The 17074-nt window shown below is 46.2% G+C and overlaps 1 protein-coding gene across 3 annotated transcripts in view; it reads right to left on the bottom strand.

Moving 5' to 3' along the window:
* ipo9 (importin 9) overlaps positions 1-17074 on the bottom strand; it is a 210315-nt gene that overhangs the window by 97883 nt on the left and 95358 nt on the right. For all 3 annotated transcript variants that reach the window (XR_005463359.1, XM_038819399.1, XM_038819400.1), the window contains one exon: positions 3998-4137. Coding sequence is in view for 2 of the 3 variants with exons in the window: in XM_038819399.1 (XP_038675327.1) it covers positions 3998-4137 (140 nt within the window). In the remaining variant the exon portion in view is untranslated. The remainder of the gene's footprint in view (positions 1-3997; positions 4138-17074) is intronic.

Genomic DNA, 17074 nt, shown 5'->3' with positions numbered 1-17074 from the left:
TATAAGGTGTTAGTGAGGCCACACCTGGAGTATTGTGTTCAGTTTTGGTCTCCTTACTTGAGAAAGGACATACTGGCACTGGAGGGTGTGCAGAGGAGTTTCACTAGGTTAATCCCAGAGCTGAAGGGGTTGGATTATGAGGAGAGGTTGAGTGGACTGGGACTGTACTCATTGGAATTTAGAAGGATTTGGGGGGATCTTATAGAAACATTTAAAATTATGAAGGGAATAGATAGGATAGATGCGGGCAGGTTGTTTCCACTGGCGGGTGATAGCAGAACTAGGGGACATAGCCTCAAAATAAGGGGAAGTAGATTTAGGACTGAGTTTAAGAGGAACTTCTTCACCCAAAGGGTTGTGAATCTATGGAATTCCTTGCCCAGTGAAGCAGTTGAGGCTCCTTCATTAAATGTTTTTTAGGTAAAGATAGATAATTTTTTGAAGAAAAAAAGAGATTAAGCGTTATGGTGTTCGGGCCGGAAAGTGGAGCTGAGTCCACAAAAGATCAGCCATGATCTCATTGAATGGCGGAGCAGGCTCGAGGGGCCAGATGGCCTACTCCTGCTCCTAGTTCTTATGTTCTTATTGGCCATGATAAATTGCCCTTAGTGTCCAAAATTGCCGTTAGTTTTGGGTGGGGTTACTGGGTTATGGGGATAGGGTGGAGGTGTTGACCTTGGGTAGGGTGCTCTTTCCAAGAGCCGGTGCAGACTCGATGGGCCGAATGGCCTCCTTCTGCACTGTAAATTCTATGATAATCTATGATATTGTGCTTGCATGTCTAAGTAACCCTTGTGTGTAAATAAACCATCTTTGAACTTGAACTGACTAACTGGTTGTGTGACCCTTTGATCGATATCCAGTAAAGCCTTGTGGTGGTATCATTTGATACCTGGCAACTCTGAAGAGCATCGTTATTAATTGGCAACATTATTGGTGACTCTGGTGTTGATTGGCAACAGCGGGGAAGGTGCCGAAGGTAAAGAGGTCCCTGCTACAGAGGCAGACACAGATAGGGGGCAGTGGCAGCCTGGTTGCGGAACATTTATGATATTTTACATTTGGAAAAGATAAAATTTGAGTTGAGGGGGTCGGAGGAGGGATTCGAGACACGGTGGGAATTGTTCATGGCAATGTTTGAAGAATTGTTCGTCGCAAGTGGGGGTGGGTAAGGGGTAAAATAGGGTAAACTGTACAAACTGTAGGTTGTTTAATGTGTTGCTGTATTTGTTACTGTTCTTGTTTATACATGTTTGGAATTAAATAATTTTTAAAAAACATTTGGAGACAGGACAGTGGGGACGCTAGCAATTAGGGATTTCAACACGGGAAACAGGCATGCAACATTAGAATGGCTATCAGAGAGACTGGAACTACTCCAACGGACAGGAACTCCGACATTTCCAAGTCAAAAACTTTCTCCGCAAGGAGACGACGAGGTACAATGTTGGAGGAGCTACTGGAAAGTTCGAGAACAAAATAAACGATAGATACTACGGCAGAGGAAAGGGCCTAAGAGCCCAAATTAGCAGGAAAGGCTTGGGGGTGGGGGGGGCAAAAAAGTTAAAGCATGTAAATTATGATAACCATTTCAATAATTTGCTATGTCGTGTGCAAATGTAAAATTCAATAAAAGTACTTATTAAAAAAAAGGAAGGAACAGACAGACAATCACAGGCCAGTTGGCCTAACCTTGGCGGTGGATAAATTATAGTAAAAACCTCTATGAAGGTTAGTACAAAGCACAGGTTAATTAAGGGTTGTCAACATTGATAGGCTGAGGGAAGGTCATGTCTAGTAAACTGGATTAATTTTTTTGAAGTGGTAACAATGAGGGTTGATGAGGTTGCCGTATATTATGTCGCATACTTTTGACATGGTACCACAGACTGACATATTGCTCAGAAAAGAAAAGGAATGTAAGTGAAAGTGGCAAGCTGGATAATTAGCTCCGTGGCAGGAAGCAAAGGTCTATGGTCAATGTTTTGGGGAATGAGGGTTGTTTTCAGTGCAGTTCTGCAGAGTTCAGTATTGTTTTTCATCAAACATGTCAACAGTTTAGACGTAAATATAGGGGGTATGATTTACAAGTTTTGGGATAATACAAAAATTGGTTGTGTAGTTGACAGACAAAGATGGAGACTGCAGAAAGATCAATGGACAGATCGGGCAGATGGGGGCACAAAAATGACAAATTAAATTCAATCCGGAGAAGTGCGAGATAATGTGTTTGGGGAGGGCAAACAAGGGGACAGGATACATAATAAATGGTAGGAGACTGAAATGCAGAGTGACTGAAGGGCCTTGAAGTGTATATCCACAGACTCCTGAAGGGTGCAGGACAGGTAGGTAAGGTGCTGAACGTATGTGGGATACTTTCCTTCATTAGCTGAGGCACAGAACATAAGAGCAGGATGGTTATGATAGAACTACATAAAACTGGTTAGGCCACAACGAGCAGACTGCATACAGTTCCAGCCATAATATTACAGGAAGAATGTGATCACACAGAGTACAAAGGAGATTTACGAGGAATATAGAATTTACCTATGAGGGAAGATGGGATAGTTTTCATTGGAACAGATAATACTGAAGGGCGATTTAATCGAGGTGCATAAAATTATACAGGGATAGGAATGATCTATTTCCTTTAACAGAGAGCTCAATACGAGGGGCTGCATCCAGGAGGAGGATTTATATGGGGCTGGTTTAGCTCACTTGGCTAAATCGCTGGCTTTTAAAGCAGACCAAGCAGGCCAGCAGCAAGGTTTGATTCCCATACCAGCCTCCCCGGACAGGCGCCGTAATGTGGTGACTAGGGGCTTTTCACAGTAGCTTCATTGAAGCCTACTCGTGACAATAAGCGATTTTCATTTTTCATTTCATTATAGAATTATTTACAGTTGAGTTTTCTTTTTGTCCAGAGGGCACTGAGGATCTGGACCTCATTGCCTGAAAGGCTGCTCGAGGCCGAAACCCTCCTCATATTCAAAAAATACTTGGATACCTATGGACCAAGAGCTGGGAGGTGGAATTAGGCTGGATAGCTCTTTTTCAACCAGCACAGACACAATGGGTCGAATGGCCAGCTGGGGATACTCCCAGAGCAAGTCCAGTATGAGCTAGAGAGCAACACTCCCTTTAAACTGTCTAACAATGTGATGTCTGAATCATATTTGGGGTCATTTGTGTTGTGGCCTATGGAGCCAGGCTCAGACATGCCCACACTTATTTCAATGTCAAAAATTACCAGCACTTTCCTTCCCCCATGCCTGGGCGAGAACAGAACCCAACTGCAAGTCTCATTTGTCTTCCCATTGCCACCACCTAACTTCTGGGTTACCTCAACTTCATAGTGATGCTATTGAACCATTATTTACCCAGCTACATAATGACACATTATTAAACTATCACGGTGGCGCAGTAGTTGGCACTCATAGAACCAGGAAGCCAGTTTGATTCAGGCCTCAGATGACTGTGTGGAATTTGCACTTTCTCCCCGTGTCTGCGTGGGTTACCTCCGGGTGCTCTGGTTTCCTTCCACAGTCCAAAGATGTGCAGGTTAGGTGGATTGGCCATGATAAAATTGCCCTTAGTGTCCAAAAGGTCAGGTGGGGTAACTGGGTCACACGGATAGGTTGGAGGCATGGGCCGAGGTAGAGTGCTCTTTCGGAGGCTCGGTGCAGACTCGATGGGCTGCGTGAATTACTGTTGTATGTTCTATGATAAGGCCTGGGCAGTCAGCTTTCAGTATCTAATTCCCAGAGCCAGGTAAACTGGTTGTTCCAAGACCCTTGGGCTTGTCACAGGGCTTTCTGAATTGCATGCAACCAGAATTTGGTAATAAACCTTCCTGTAGATCAGGGCAAAGTCATTTTGCCAAGTCCAGTGTTGGGTTTCTTTGATAAGTACTGGATGCTGCGGGAATAGGAATGAGTGATTCAGACCTTGCTCTTCATTGCCTGTGTGATCTGTGCAGCCACAGGCTCAAACTTACCTGACAGGTTGAGGTCAACAAGAACGACATTGGTGAGGAATCCATGCATGTCAAACTGTATCCGTCCATTCTTCAAACTCTCTGTGATCACATTCTTCACTGAGCCCAATGCCAACATACAAGCCTCGTGAATCTTCCACCTGCCACAATAAAATCAAACCGTCAGTTCTATACAGTGGGTCTACAGATCGGCACAAAACACACAACTAACCCAGCCTACTGGGTACTGCACCTGGAAGCAGCTTCCTCTTAACCATGCTCAGGGTGAAAAATCATGCACTCACTGCCTCCAACACCTGTCAACCAGTTAAAGAGAGCAGCCCTGTGAGAAGCTGGAAGATTCAGAGGGAGCACAACAAAGTTGAGAGGGGAAGCAGATGCCTGCCCAGGGCCCCAAACCTTAGGGAACCCAGCAAGACACAAGCAGCAATAAAACATCTACTTAACGAATCAATCGCCCACTTCCCCCAACCTAACCCACCCATACTTGGTGTAAAAACACGAGAGCAGGACAGGTTAGGATGTGTAGTCTCAAGTAGGTGCTCTTCATGCAAATGCATGGATTATAGAAAAAGAACAATGAGTTGCAGACACATTCAATTTGGAGGATCTGACACAGAAGCCATTATTAATTTTTGGCTGCAAGATAGTCAGGACTGGGAACTAAACAGAAAGGATTTAAGATTGGGAGGTGCATATAGGCCCAATGGTAGCACCTCTGACAAAATGAATGCATGCAGAGATTAAACAAACTTGTAGCGAATAAACAAACGTGTCGCAAAGGCAGAGCAGCATTACTGTGAGTCTGACTTTCATACAGATTGGGACACGCACGTCAGAAATTATGCATTTCGACAGCAGTGTGCCTCATAACCAAAAAGGAGAATATATATTATTTTATGGGATGTGAGCATCACTGGCTCAGCAATTTTTGTATTGCCCACCACTAATTGCCCTCGAGAAGGTGTTTTCTTGGCCCGCTGCAGTTCATGAGGTGTAGATATACCCATAGTGCTGCTGTGGCGGCGGCGGTGGTGGTGGTGGGGGGGGGGGGGGGGGGGGGGAGAGTGAGAGAGTGAGAGAGAGAAGAGAAATTTCCAGGATTTTGACCCAGATATTACACACATCTGACTGATTACTCTAATTTTGATCAGAGTATAATGCCGTTCATTTTAGTGTTTGAAGGGGAGAAATACAGTGACCGAAATTCAGATTGAGGTATGGCTGACTTCAATGGGATGAGCAGAGACTGATTACAGTAAACTGATTTGATGGGTAAAATAACAGATCAGTAGAATGTTAAAAAAGTGATATAGAACCAGTTTATATTGTAAATGACAAGAGTTCTGCTTGTCAAAAGAAAAAAACATGGACTACGACAGTGGTAAAGACGACACACAACTAAAATAAAAAGCACATCAAAATATAGAATGTTCCTGGTGACTGGGAAATATGCAAATAACAAGAGGAGGCACCAAACAGTAGGAGCTGCAGGGATCAATACAACACAATTATTTTTACAATCAGGAAAAAGATTATGATCAGGAGCAATGTGGACTCACTGAAAACCGATGAGTGATACTGTAGTTTAAAAATAAGCAGCAGACATGTTCAATAACTGTATCAGCACGGTAGCATTGTGGATAGCACAATCGCTTCACAGCTCCAGGGTCCCAGGTTCGATTTCGGCTTGGGTCACTGTCTGTGCGGAGTCTGCACATCCTCCCCGTGTGTGCATGGGTTTCCTCCCACAGTCCAAAGATGTGCAGGTTTGGTGGATTGGCCATGATAAATTGCCCTTAGTGTTGGGTGGGGTTACTGGGTTATGGGGATAGGGTGGAGTTGTTGACCTTGGGTAGGGTGCTCTTTCCAAGAGCCGGTGCAGACTCGATGGGCTGAATGGCCTCCTTCTGCACTGTAAATTCTATGATTATAGTCGAGGAAGAGAATAGCAGGTCAATCATCCCAAGGAAATAAAACTGAATAAAAGTGACAGGGGACTCAGTAAAATTAGTATAAATTTAAAAAATAATAAAAGGCATTAAAAAGTGACAAATCGGCAAGACCTGATGGTTTCCATCCCAAGAATTTAAAGAAGATGAGAACATAATAGATTCCTTAATTATCTTCAGTAAAATGGGCAAGTTACTTCTATTTAAGGGTAAGAGTGGAAAATCAGGGGAAATATAGACTGATTATCTCTTGTCGGGAAATTACTATAGTTTATAATTAAAAATACGGTGACAAAATACCCTGAAAACTGTTAGCTGATTGGAGAATCAACATGGATTTGTCATGCTTGACAAACCAGACTGAACTATTTCTTGACGAGTGGCTAAAATAGTAGACAGAGAATGTTTACAGATGCTGTGATCATAACATGGTTGAATTTCACATTCAATTTGAGGGAGAGGAATGGGTCGAAGACTTCTGTTTTAAACTTAAATATGGGCAATTATGAGCAAATGAAGACAGAGCTGGCTAAAGTGAACTGGAAAATTAAGTTAAGGGGTAGATCAGTCAAGATGCAGTGGCAGACATTTAAGGAGATATTTCAGAACACCCAGATGGGGTACATTCCAGTATGAAAGACCAACACCAATCCATAGCTCACTCAAGAAGTTAAAGATAGTATCATTTTGAAAGAAAAAGTGCACAATTCCACAAAGATGAGTAGCAGCTATGATTGGACAGAATATAAAGAATGGCAAAAAATGACAATTAATAAGACGAGTACGAGAGAAAGGTAATGAGGAATATAAAAACAAATGGTAAGAGTTTCCACAGATATTTAAAAAACAAAATGAACATTGGTCCTCTAGAGAGTGAGAAGGGGGAATTATTAATGAAAAACAAGGAAATGGTGGTTGAATTGAGATATTTAGTGCCTGAATACACTGTAGAAAATAAAAATAACATCTCAGATATAATTGTGAATCAGGTGGTGAAAGGGAGGGAGGAACTTAAAACGATTACAATTACCAGGGAAAGGATATTGAGAAAATTATTAGAACTAAAATCTGACAAGCCCCCAGGTTCTGATGAACTTCATCTCAGGACATTAAAAGTGGATTTGAATTTGTTTATTGCCACGTGTACCGAGGTACAGTGAGAAGTACTGTCCAGGCAGATCATTTCATACATGAAAAAATACATAGGGCAAATATAAATACACAATGGCTGCGGAGATAGTAGATGCATTGGCTTTAATTTTCCAAAATTCTTTAGACTCTGGAAAGGTTTGATCAGATTGGAAAATAATGAATGTAACTCCTCTATTTAGGACAGGAGTGAGACAGAAAGCAGGAAACTACAGACCAGTTAGCTTGAATCTGTTATTGAGGTACTTAGAATTGAGAAAATCTCAATGCAAACAGGTAGAGTCAATATGGTTATCTGGAAGGGAAATCATGTTTGACTAATCTATTAGAGCTCTTTGAAGGTCAAGTAACATTCATGAAGGTGAACGTGTGGATGTGCTGTACTTCAGTTTCCAGAAGGCATTTGACAAGGTGCAACATTGGCTACTATTGCCAAACCAATTTACTACTTTCATGATTTACTTGGAGGAAGACACCATGGGTGAGATTTAACCACCGTATTGCACCCGGCGCGGATCTGGGCACGGCAGTTAAATAGCGGGACATCAGGTTGCCATCTAACTCGCCTGTTCCAAATGGCGAGTTCTATATCTCACCCAAATATGGCGAGTATATCATCAACCCAATTTGCAGTAATTTCTATATCATTAGCAATATTCAGCAGAGATCCAGCAGAGGGCAGCAGAGCAAAGCTACTGATCAGCTGTTCTGGGGAAATTTGCATACGTGCAGTGCGGTCAGCCTAATTTGAAGGTGAACCTGCGAAGGAGACCCAAGGAGTTTGAGTGAAGGCAAGCATCCAGCAGGGGGAAGCAGAGCAGAGCTACTGATCAGCTGTTCTGGGGAAATTTGCAAACGTGCAGTGCGGTCAGCCTAATTTGAAGGTGAACCTGTGAAGGAGACCCAAGGAGTTTGAGTGAAGGCAAGCATCCAGCAGGGGGAAGCAGAGCAGAGCTACTGATCAGCTGTTCTGGGGAAATTTGCATACGTGCAGTGCGGTCAGCCTAATTTGAAGGTGAACCTGCGAAGGAGACCCAAGGAGTTTGAGTGAAGGCAAGCATCCAGCAGAGGGCAGCAGAGCAGAGCTACTGATCAGCTGTTCTGGGGAAATTTGCAAACGTGCAGTGCGGTCAGCCTAATTTGAAGGTGAACCTGCGAAGGAGACCCAAGGAGTTTGAGTGAAGGCAAGCATCCAGCAGAGGGCAGCAGAGCAGAGCTACTGATCAGCTGTTCTGGGGAAATTTGCAAACGTGCAGTGCGGTCAGCCTAATTTGAAGGTGGTTTGTGGAGGGGCTGTTGTCAAGTGACAGTTAAACCCGAAACACTTCGTCAGTGTTTCCCACCCTACCTCCTCCTCTAACCAAAAAAAAAAACCACGGTTGTTGGGAAGCGGGAGCAGGGGCCTGTCGTGAAGGTGAGTGAGTGCCTTTAAATTTACTTACCTTTCAGCGGCAGCAGGGTTTGAGGGAATATCAGGTAAGCTCTTCCTTTCTTTTTCTTTTTCTTGTTTTTTTTTAATCTAGAGGTGATGGCTGGGAAGGCAGTACAATGCTCCTCCTGCAGAATGTTTGAGGTGAGGGACGCCGTCAGTGTCCCTGCTGATTTCATCTGTGGGAAGTGCACCCAACTCCAGCTCCTCAAAAACCGTGTTAGGGACCTGGGGCTTGAGCTGGATGAACTTCGGATCATTCGGGAGGCAGAGGGGGTCATAGATAGGAGCTTCAGGGAAGTAGTTACACCAAAGACTGGAGATAGATGGGTAACTGTAAGAGGGACTGGGAAGAAGCAGACAGTGCAGGGACCCCCTGCGGTCGTTCCCCTGAGTAACAAGTATACCGTTTTGGATACTTGTGGGGGGGGGGGGGGGGGACTTACCAGGGGTAAGCCATGGGGTACGGGCCTGTGGCACGGAGTCTGTCCCTGTTGCTCAGAAGGGAAAAGGGGCAAAGGAGTAGAACATTAGTAATTGGGGACTCAATAGTCAGGGGCACAGATAGGAGATTTTGTGGGAGCGAGAGAGACTCACGTTTGGTATGTTGCCTCCCAGGTGCAAGGGTACGTGATGTCTCGGATCGTGTTTTCCGGGTCCTTAAGGGGGAGGGGGAGCAGCCCCAAGTCGTAGTCCACATTGGCACTAGCGACATAGGTAGGAAAGGGGACAAGGATGTCAGGCAGGCCTTTAGGGAGCTAGGATGGAAGCTCAGAGCGAGAACAAACAGAGTTGTTATCTCTGGGTTGTTGCCCGTGCCACGTGATAGTGAGATGAGGAATAGGGAGAGAGAGCAATTAAACACGTGGCTACAGGGATGGTGCAGGCGGGAGGGATTCAGATTTCTGGATGACTGGGGCTCTTTCTGGGGAAGGTGGGACCTCTATAGACAGGATGGTCTACATCTGAACCTGAGGGGCACCAGTATCCTGGGGGGGAGATTTGTTAGTGCTCTTTGGGGGGGTTTAAACTAATTCAGCAGGGGCATGGGAACCTCGATTGTAGTTTTGGGGTACGGGAGATTGAGAGTATAGAGGTCAGGAGCACAAATTTGACTTCGCAGGAGGGTGCCAGTGTTCAGGTAGGTGGTTTGAAGAGTGTCTACTTCAATGCCAGGAGTATACGAAATAAGGTAGGGGAACTGGCAGCATGGGTTGGTACCTGGGACTTCGATGTTGTGGCCATTTCAGAGACATGGATACAGCAGGGACAGGAATGGTTGTTGCAGGTTCCGGGGTTTAGGTGTTTTAGTAAGCTCAGAAAAGGGGGCAAAAGAGGGGGGAGGTGTGGCGCTGCTAGTCAAGGACAGTATTACGGTGGCGGAAAGGATGCTAGATGGGGACTCTTCTTCCGAGGTAGTATGGGCTGAGGTTAGAAACAGGAAAGGAGAGGTCACACTGCTGGGAGTTTTCTATAGGCCACCTAATAGTTCTAGGGATGTAGAGGAAAGGATGGCGAAGATGATTCTGGAAAAGAGCGAAAGTAACAGGGTAGTTGTTATGGGAGACTTTAACTTTCCAAATATTGACTGGAAAAGATATAGTTTGAGTACATTAGATGGGTCGTTCTTTGTACAATGTGTGCAGGAGGGTTTCCTGACACAATATGTTGACAGGCCAACAAGAGGCGAGGCCACATTGGATTTGATTTTGGGTAATGAACCAGGCCAGGTGTTAGATCTGGAGGTAGGTGACCACAATTCGGTGACCTTTACGTTAGTGATGGAAAGGGATAAGTATACCCCGCAGGGCAAGAGTTATAGCTGGGGGAAGGGCAAGTATGATGCCATTAGACATGACTTAGGAGGTGTAGGTTGGAGAAATAGGCTGCAAGGGTTGGGCACACTAGATATGTGGAGCTTGTTCAAGGAACAGCTATTGCATGTTCTTGATAAGTACGTACCAGTCAGGCAGGGAGGAAGGGGTCGAGCGAGGGAACCGTGGTTTACCAAAGAAGTGGAATATCTTGTTAAGAGGAAGAAGGAGGCCTATGTGAAGATGAGGCGTGAAGTTTCAGTTGGGGCGCTTGATAGTTACAAGGAAGCGAGGAAGGATCTAAAGAGAGAGCTAAGACGAGCAAGGAGGGGACATGAGAAGTCTTTGGCAGGTAGGATCAAGGAAAACCCAAAAGCTTTCTATAGGTATGTCAGGAATAAAAGAATGACTAGGGTAAGAGTAGGGCCAGTCAAGGACAGTGGTGGGAAGTTGTGTGTGGAGGCTGAGGAGATAAGCGAGATACTAAATGAATACTTTTCGTCAGTATCCACTCAGGAAAAAGATAATATTGTGGAGGAGAATGCTGAGACCCAGGCTATTAGAATAGATGGCATTGAGGTGCGTAGGGAAGAAGTGTTGGCAATTCTGGACAAGGTGAAAATAGATAAGTCCCCGGGGCCTGATGGGATTTATCCTAGGATTCTCTGGGAAGCCAGGGAAGAGATTGCTAAGCCTTTGGCTTTGATTTTTAGGTCATCATTGGCTACAGGAATAATGCCAGAGGACTGGAGGATAGCAAATGTGGTCCCTTTGTTCAAGAAGGGGACTAGAGATAACCCCGGTAACTATAGGCCGGTGAGCCTAACGTCTGTGGTGGGTAAAGTCTTGGAGAGGATTATAAAAGATACGATTTATAATCATCTAGATAGGAATAATATGATTAGGGATAGTCAGCATGGTTTTGTGAAGGGTAGGTCATGCCTCACGAACCTTATTGAGTTCTTTGAGAAGGTGACTGAACAGGTAGACGAGGGTAGAGCAGTTGATGTGGTGTATATGGATTTCAGTAAAGCGTTTGATAAGGTTCCCCACGGTCGTCTATTGCAGAAAATACGGAGGCTGGGGATTGAGGGTGATTTAGAGATGTGGATCAGAAATTGGCTAGTTGAAAGAAGACAGAGAGTGGTAGTTGATGGGAAATGTTCAGAACGGAGTTCAGTTACGAGTGGCGTACCACAAGGATCTGTTCTGGGGCCGTTGCTGTTTGTCATTTTTATAAATGACCTAGAGGAGGGCGCAGAAGGATGGGTGAGTAAATTTGCAGACGACACTAAAGTCGGTGGAGTTGTAGACAGTGCGGAAGGATGTTGCAGGTTACAGAGGGACATAGATAAGCTGCAGAGCTGGGCTGAGAGGTGGCAAATGGAGTTTAATGTGGAGAAGTGTGAGGTGATTCACTTTGGAAAGAATAACAGGAATACGGAATATTTGGCTAATGGTAAAATTCTTGGTAGTGTGGATGAGCAGAGGGATCTCGGTGTCCATGTACATAGATCCCTGAAAGTTGCCACCCAGGTTGATAGGGTTGTGAAGAAGGCCTATGGTGTGTTGGCCTTTATTGGTAGAGGGATTGAGTTCCGGAGCCATGAGGTCATGTTGCAGTTGTACAAAACTCTAGTACGGCCGCATTTGGAGCATTGCGTACAGTTCTGGTCGCCTCATTATAGGAAGGACGTGGAAGCTTTGGAACGGGTGCAGAGGAGATTTACCAGGATGTTGCCTGCTATGGAGGGAAAATCTTATGAGGAAAGGCTGATGGACTTGAGGTTCTTTTCGTTAGAGAGAAGGTTAAGAGGTGACTTAATAGAGGCATACAAAATGATCAGAGGGTTAGATAGGGTGGACAGCGAGAGCCTTCTCCCGCGGATGGAGGTGGCTAGCACGAGGGGACATAGCCTTAAATTGAGGGGTAATAGATATAGGACAGAGGTCAGAGGTGGGTTTTTTACGCAAAGAGTGGTGAGGCCGTGGAATGCCCTACCTGCAACAGTAGTGAACTCGCCAACATTTAAAAGTTTATTGGATAAGCATATGGATGATAAGGGCATAGTGTAGGTTAGATGGCCTTTAGTTTTTTTCCATGTCGGTGCAACATCGAGGGCCGAAGGGCCTGTACTGCGCTGTATCGTTCTATGTTCTAATATTGAAGGCCTCCCGGGAATTAACCGGCTCCCCAGCGAGAAATCACGTCGGTGTCATTTAAGTATCCTTTTTCAAAACGTGAAGCTGGCACAATTGCTGCTGTGGTGAACTGAAGTGGTGAGTAGCCATTTCCATTTTACAGCATGTAACTTAAGGGCACTGGAGCATTTCTTCTGTGAGTCCTCTATTTGTCCATGAGGCTTTCAAGCCATCTTTAAATATTGTGCATATCCATAAGAGAGGCAACTGGCTGCTGCCGGTCTGTCCTACAAACAGGAAAGAGCCCTGTTCTAGGTTATATGCTGACCGTCACTTTACCTCCCTTTGACCATGAGCAGCTCTAGCTTCACAGCTGAAGGCTATTGCTAATGAGGAATTGGCCTCGTGAGTTGTGAAAGCACTTCACAGCTGTAGGCTGTGTTTGCTGCTTGCTCCTGCTGGTGGCTGCACATGCCTGGAGGCTGCTGCTGCTTTGTTCTTCCTTTTCTGTGGCTGCAAAGAAGGACAATTTTTTCTAAGATACCTGGGATCTGTATACCGGGCTCAGGGACAGATGAGCCCAGAAAGCAATCCAGTTTGAAGCAAGACAACGCTGCGAGTCCTGGTGCGTGACATGATCCAAAGGAGCCACCTGATGATGCCTTTGAAGAAATGGTTTCACAGATTGTTGATGCTTGTGCAACTGGTGTGGTAAGTGCTGCATGTAACTGGCACATCACTGCGCCAGTGGAATATGTGGATGCCAGGATTTGGCTCCAGTGAAATTGGGTTGTGTGGGAGGGCCTGCACAGCTGCGGCTCCTGGACGCAGAATGGCACTGATACGTGAAACAAGTAACGCATTGACAGGTAGATCATTTCTACAACCAAGTTCTGGACATAACACATTCTCAGGGTTATCCGCTGTTTCCATTGAGCAACCTAGGAGGGTGTTTTTTTTTGTGACAATGAGCTGATAGAGCTATGCATTGCTATCAATATGGAACGGTGATATTTCCTTGTTGTTTAATGATTAGTGTGATATGTGGAATGGTGCGCAACATTGATCATAGATACATAGAAGATAGGTGCAGGAGGCCGTCTTTTGGCCCTTTGAGTCTGCTCCGCCATTTATCACAATGATGGCTGATCATCCAACTCAATACCCCAATCCCTGCTTTCTCCCCATAGCCTTGAATCCCATTCTCCCCAAGTGCAATATCTAGCCCCCTCTTGAATATATTCATTGTTTTGGCATCAACTACTTCCTGTGGTAATGAATTCTTCAGGCTCACCACTCTTGGGGTGAAGAAATGTCTCCTTATCTCTGTCCGAAATGGTTTACCTTGAATCCTCACACTGTGACCCCGGTTCTGGACACACCCACCATTGGGAACATCTTCCCTGCATCTCCTCTGTCTCGTCCTGTTAGAATTTTATAAGTCTCTGTGAGATCCCCTCTCATTCTTCTGAACTCCAGCGAGAACAATCCCAACCTAGTCAATCTCTCCTCATATTATGGCAGTCCCGCCATCCCTCTATGAGATCCAGGTGAGCAACCCGATGGAAATGTTGAAGAAACGCTTTTGCAGATTGTTGATGTGGTGATTGGTGCATGTACCTAGCAAATCACCGCTGGTCAAACACACTGGAAGTCAAGGTTGTTCAACTGCCCCTTGAGCGCCAGTGGAATATGTGGATGCCAGGATTTGGTTCTGATGAGATTGGGCCGAGTGGGAAGGACAGCACAGCTGCAGCTCCTGGACCGAGAATGGTACTGATACATAGAACAATCAACAAGTGACGCATTGATGAACTGTTCATTTCTACAACAAAGTTCTGGACATGATAAAACACACTCAGGCTTATCTTCAGTTTCTGTTGAGGAACCTGTGAGTGTTTTGTGAAAATGAGCTGATTTAGGTCTGTATTGGTACCAATACAGAACAATGACGTTTCCTTATTGATTAATGGTTAGTATGATATGCGGACTGTTACAGAGTTCATTTTCAAATCTTTGTTACTGTTGACCATTTTTGCCAATAAAATTTTACTCAAGTAGTTTCTGCTGTGTACACATGCCATGTCTCAGACTACAATTATTGCATCGCATATCAATCAAACTTCAAAGCCTGAACAGTTTGTCTGACCTCTAGAAGCATCAGCACCAGAGGCAGCAGCCAACAATCAAGAACTGGGCTTCGGCACTGGGGATAACCTCGAGACCAAAGGCTGAGGGCGGTATTCTCCGCTCCCGATAAAAATCGGGATGGCCGTCGTGAAATCGGCCGAGCTTCACAACGGCCTCGGGGCCCACTCCCGGCACCTAATTCACCCCCACCCGGGGGCTAGGAGCGGGCCCCCGCCGTTCCCGGCCGCGACCTCGTCGCGCCGGAAATGACGCGGAAACTGCGCTTTTCTGATGTCATCCGCGCATGCGCGGGCTGCCGGTTCCAACCCAGGCATGCGCAGATGACATCAGCGCGCAGACGGCATGAACCTGCGCATGCGCGGTGCCGTCTTTCTCCACCGCCGCCCGGCAAGGCGTGGGGGCTTGATCTTGCCTGGCGGCGGAGGGAAAAGAGTGCGTCCGTTTTGGACACTGGCCCGACGATCGGTAGGCACAGATCGCGGGCCTGTCCCCACCCAGCACAGGCGTGGTGCTCCCGTCCAAATTGTGCCCCTAGATGCCCCAAACGGGCATCTGGCGCCCGTTTCACGAATGCAGCGACCAGGTGTGGGGGCCAGAATCGCTGGGGGCGCCATGGGGGCGTAAAAAATGTCAGGAGACCCTCCCACGATTCTCCCACGCCATGTGGGGAGTGGAGAATTCCACCCTAAGTGTGGTGAGAACGGTCTCCCGGATGTTCCCGGCCAATGGGGCTCCTAATGTGGTCGGGGTGGATGTCCAAAGCGAGGTTTTCCAGTACAACTAGTTCACTCAATCGCACTCAGAGAATGGAGTATACCCAAGGGTAGGGGAGGCTTGGGGGATTTGAAGGTTCTGGAGTGGAAATCCTAACTGTTGGTCGGTCTCTTTCTCCTTCTCCAATTCCTTGCAGATGCCAAAATGGATGGTGTCGGTCCCGCAGAGGCTGCCCTCGCGGTGCCGGTGACAGCTCAGATAGCCAGATGCCAGAAAAGGCAGCAAGCGTTGACGCTGGTTGGAGGCGGCACCCCATGTGCAGGGGGCCGCCACACACCCTGAAGACCCGACCGCCCATCAGGCAGAGGCACCAACGGTATACAGGCGGCGTTGGTCTTTCGATGAGCTGATGGACAGCATGAGCAACAGGAGACATCCTCGCGGACTTGGCACCCCGTGGAGGAGAAAGATACCCGCTCCCAGTGGCCCTGATGGTCACTGCAGTCCTGAACTTTTATGCCACCAGTTTATTCCTGGAATCGAGCATGACTTGTGAAGCATTTGGCAAGCTACAGCCCACAAGTCACAGATGCCCTGTATGTCTGGGCATCAGACTTTATCACCTTTGAGCTGGATCAAGCCCAATAAGATGCCTGGGCTGCAGAATTCTCCACCATCGCCAGGATTTCCCATGTCCAGGGGGTAATTGATGGCATGCATGTCGCTTTGCGCGCAGTGGGGCAACAGGGAGTGCCCTTCATTCACAGGAATGGATTCCACTCCCTGAATGTTTAACTCGTGTTAAACATTCACCACCTCTGGATAATGCACATTTCTGTGCACGTTTCCCAGGGAGTTTGTATGACAGCTACAGATTTGTATGACAGCTACAGACACAGATTCCCAGCATCCCCAGGATGACCGTTTGGCTCTTGGGGTATAAGTATAGACTGAGGTCCTGGTTGATGATGCCAGTGCGGAGGACGGGGAGACCCAATATACCGAAGTCCATGTTGCCATCAGTGCTGTCACAGAACGGCACATCACACTGCTCAAAATACGGCTGTGAAAGGGAGGTCATGTCTCACTAATTTAATCGAGTTTTTTGAGGAGGTGACGCAGATGATTGATATGGGGAGGGCGGTGGATGTTGTTTACATGGACTTCAGTAAAGCCTCTGACAAGGTGCCTCCTGGCAGACTAGCACACAAGGTGAAGTGACATGGGATCAGAGGTGAGGTGGTAAAATGGATACAGAACTGGCTCGGTCACAGAAGGCAAAGGGTAGCAGTCGAAGGGTGTTTTTCTGAATGGAAGGTTGTGACTAATGGTGTTCCACAGGGATCTGTGCTGGGGCCTCTGTTGTTTGTAGTGCACACAAACGATTTGGAAGAAAATGGAGCAGGTTTGATTGGTAAGTTCGCGGATGACACCAAGGTTGGTGGAGTGGCAGATAGTGTTGAGGATTGTCATAGATAGGTTGGAGACTTGGGCAAAGAAATGAAAAATGGAGTTTAATCCAGATAAATGCAAGGGAAATATATCGTAAATGGCAACTCTTAGGAATATAGAAAGTCAGAGATCTGGGCATGCAGGTCCACAGATGATTGAAAGTGGCAAAAAAAGTGGACAAGATAGTCAAGAAACCATACGGAATGCTTGCTTTCATTGGACGGGGCATCGAGTATAAAAACTGTGAAGTCATGCTACAGTTGTATAGAACCTT

This window comes from Scyliorhinus canicula, chromosome 15, assembly GCF_902713615.1.
Source record: "Scyliorhinus canicula chromosome 15, sScyCan1.1, whole genome shotgun sequence".
NCBI classification, from domain to species: domain Eukaryota; kingdom Metazoa; phylum Chordata; class Chondrichthyes; order Carcharhiniformes; family Scyliorhinidae; genus Scyliorhinus; species Scyliorhinus canicula.
Note: the sequence above shows the minus strand (reverse complement) of the source record. Positions and strands in the feature narration are given on the sequence as shown.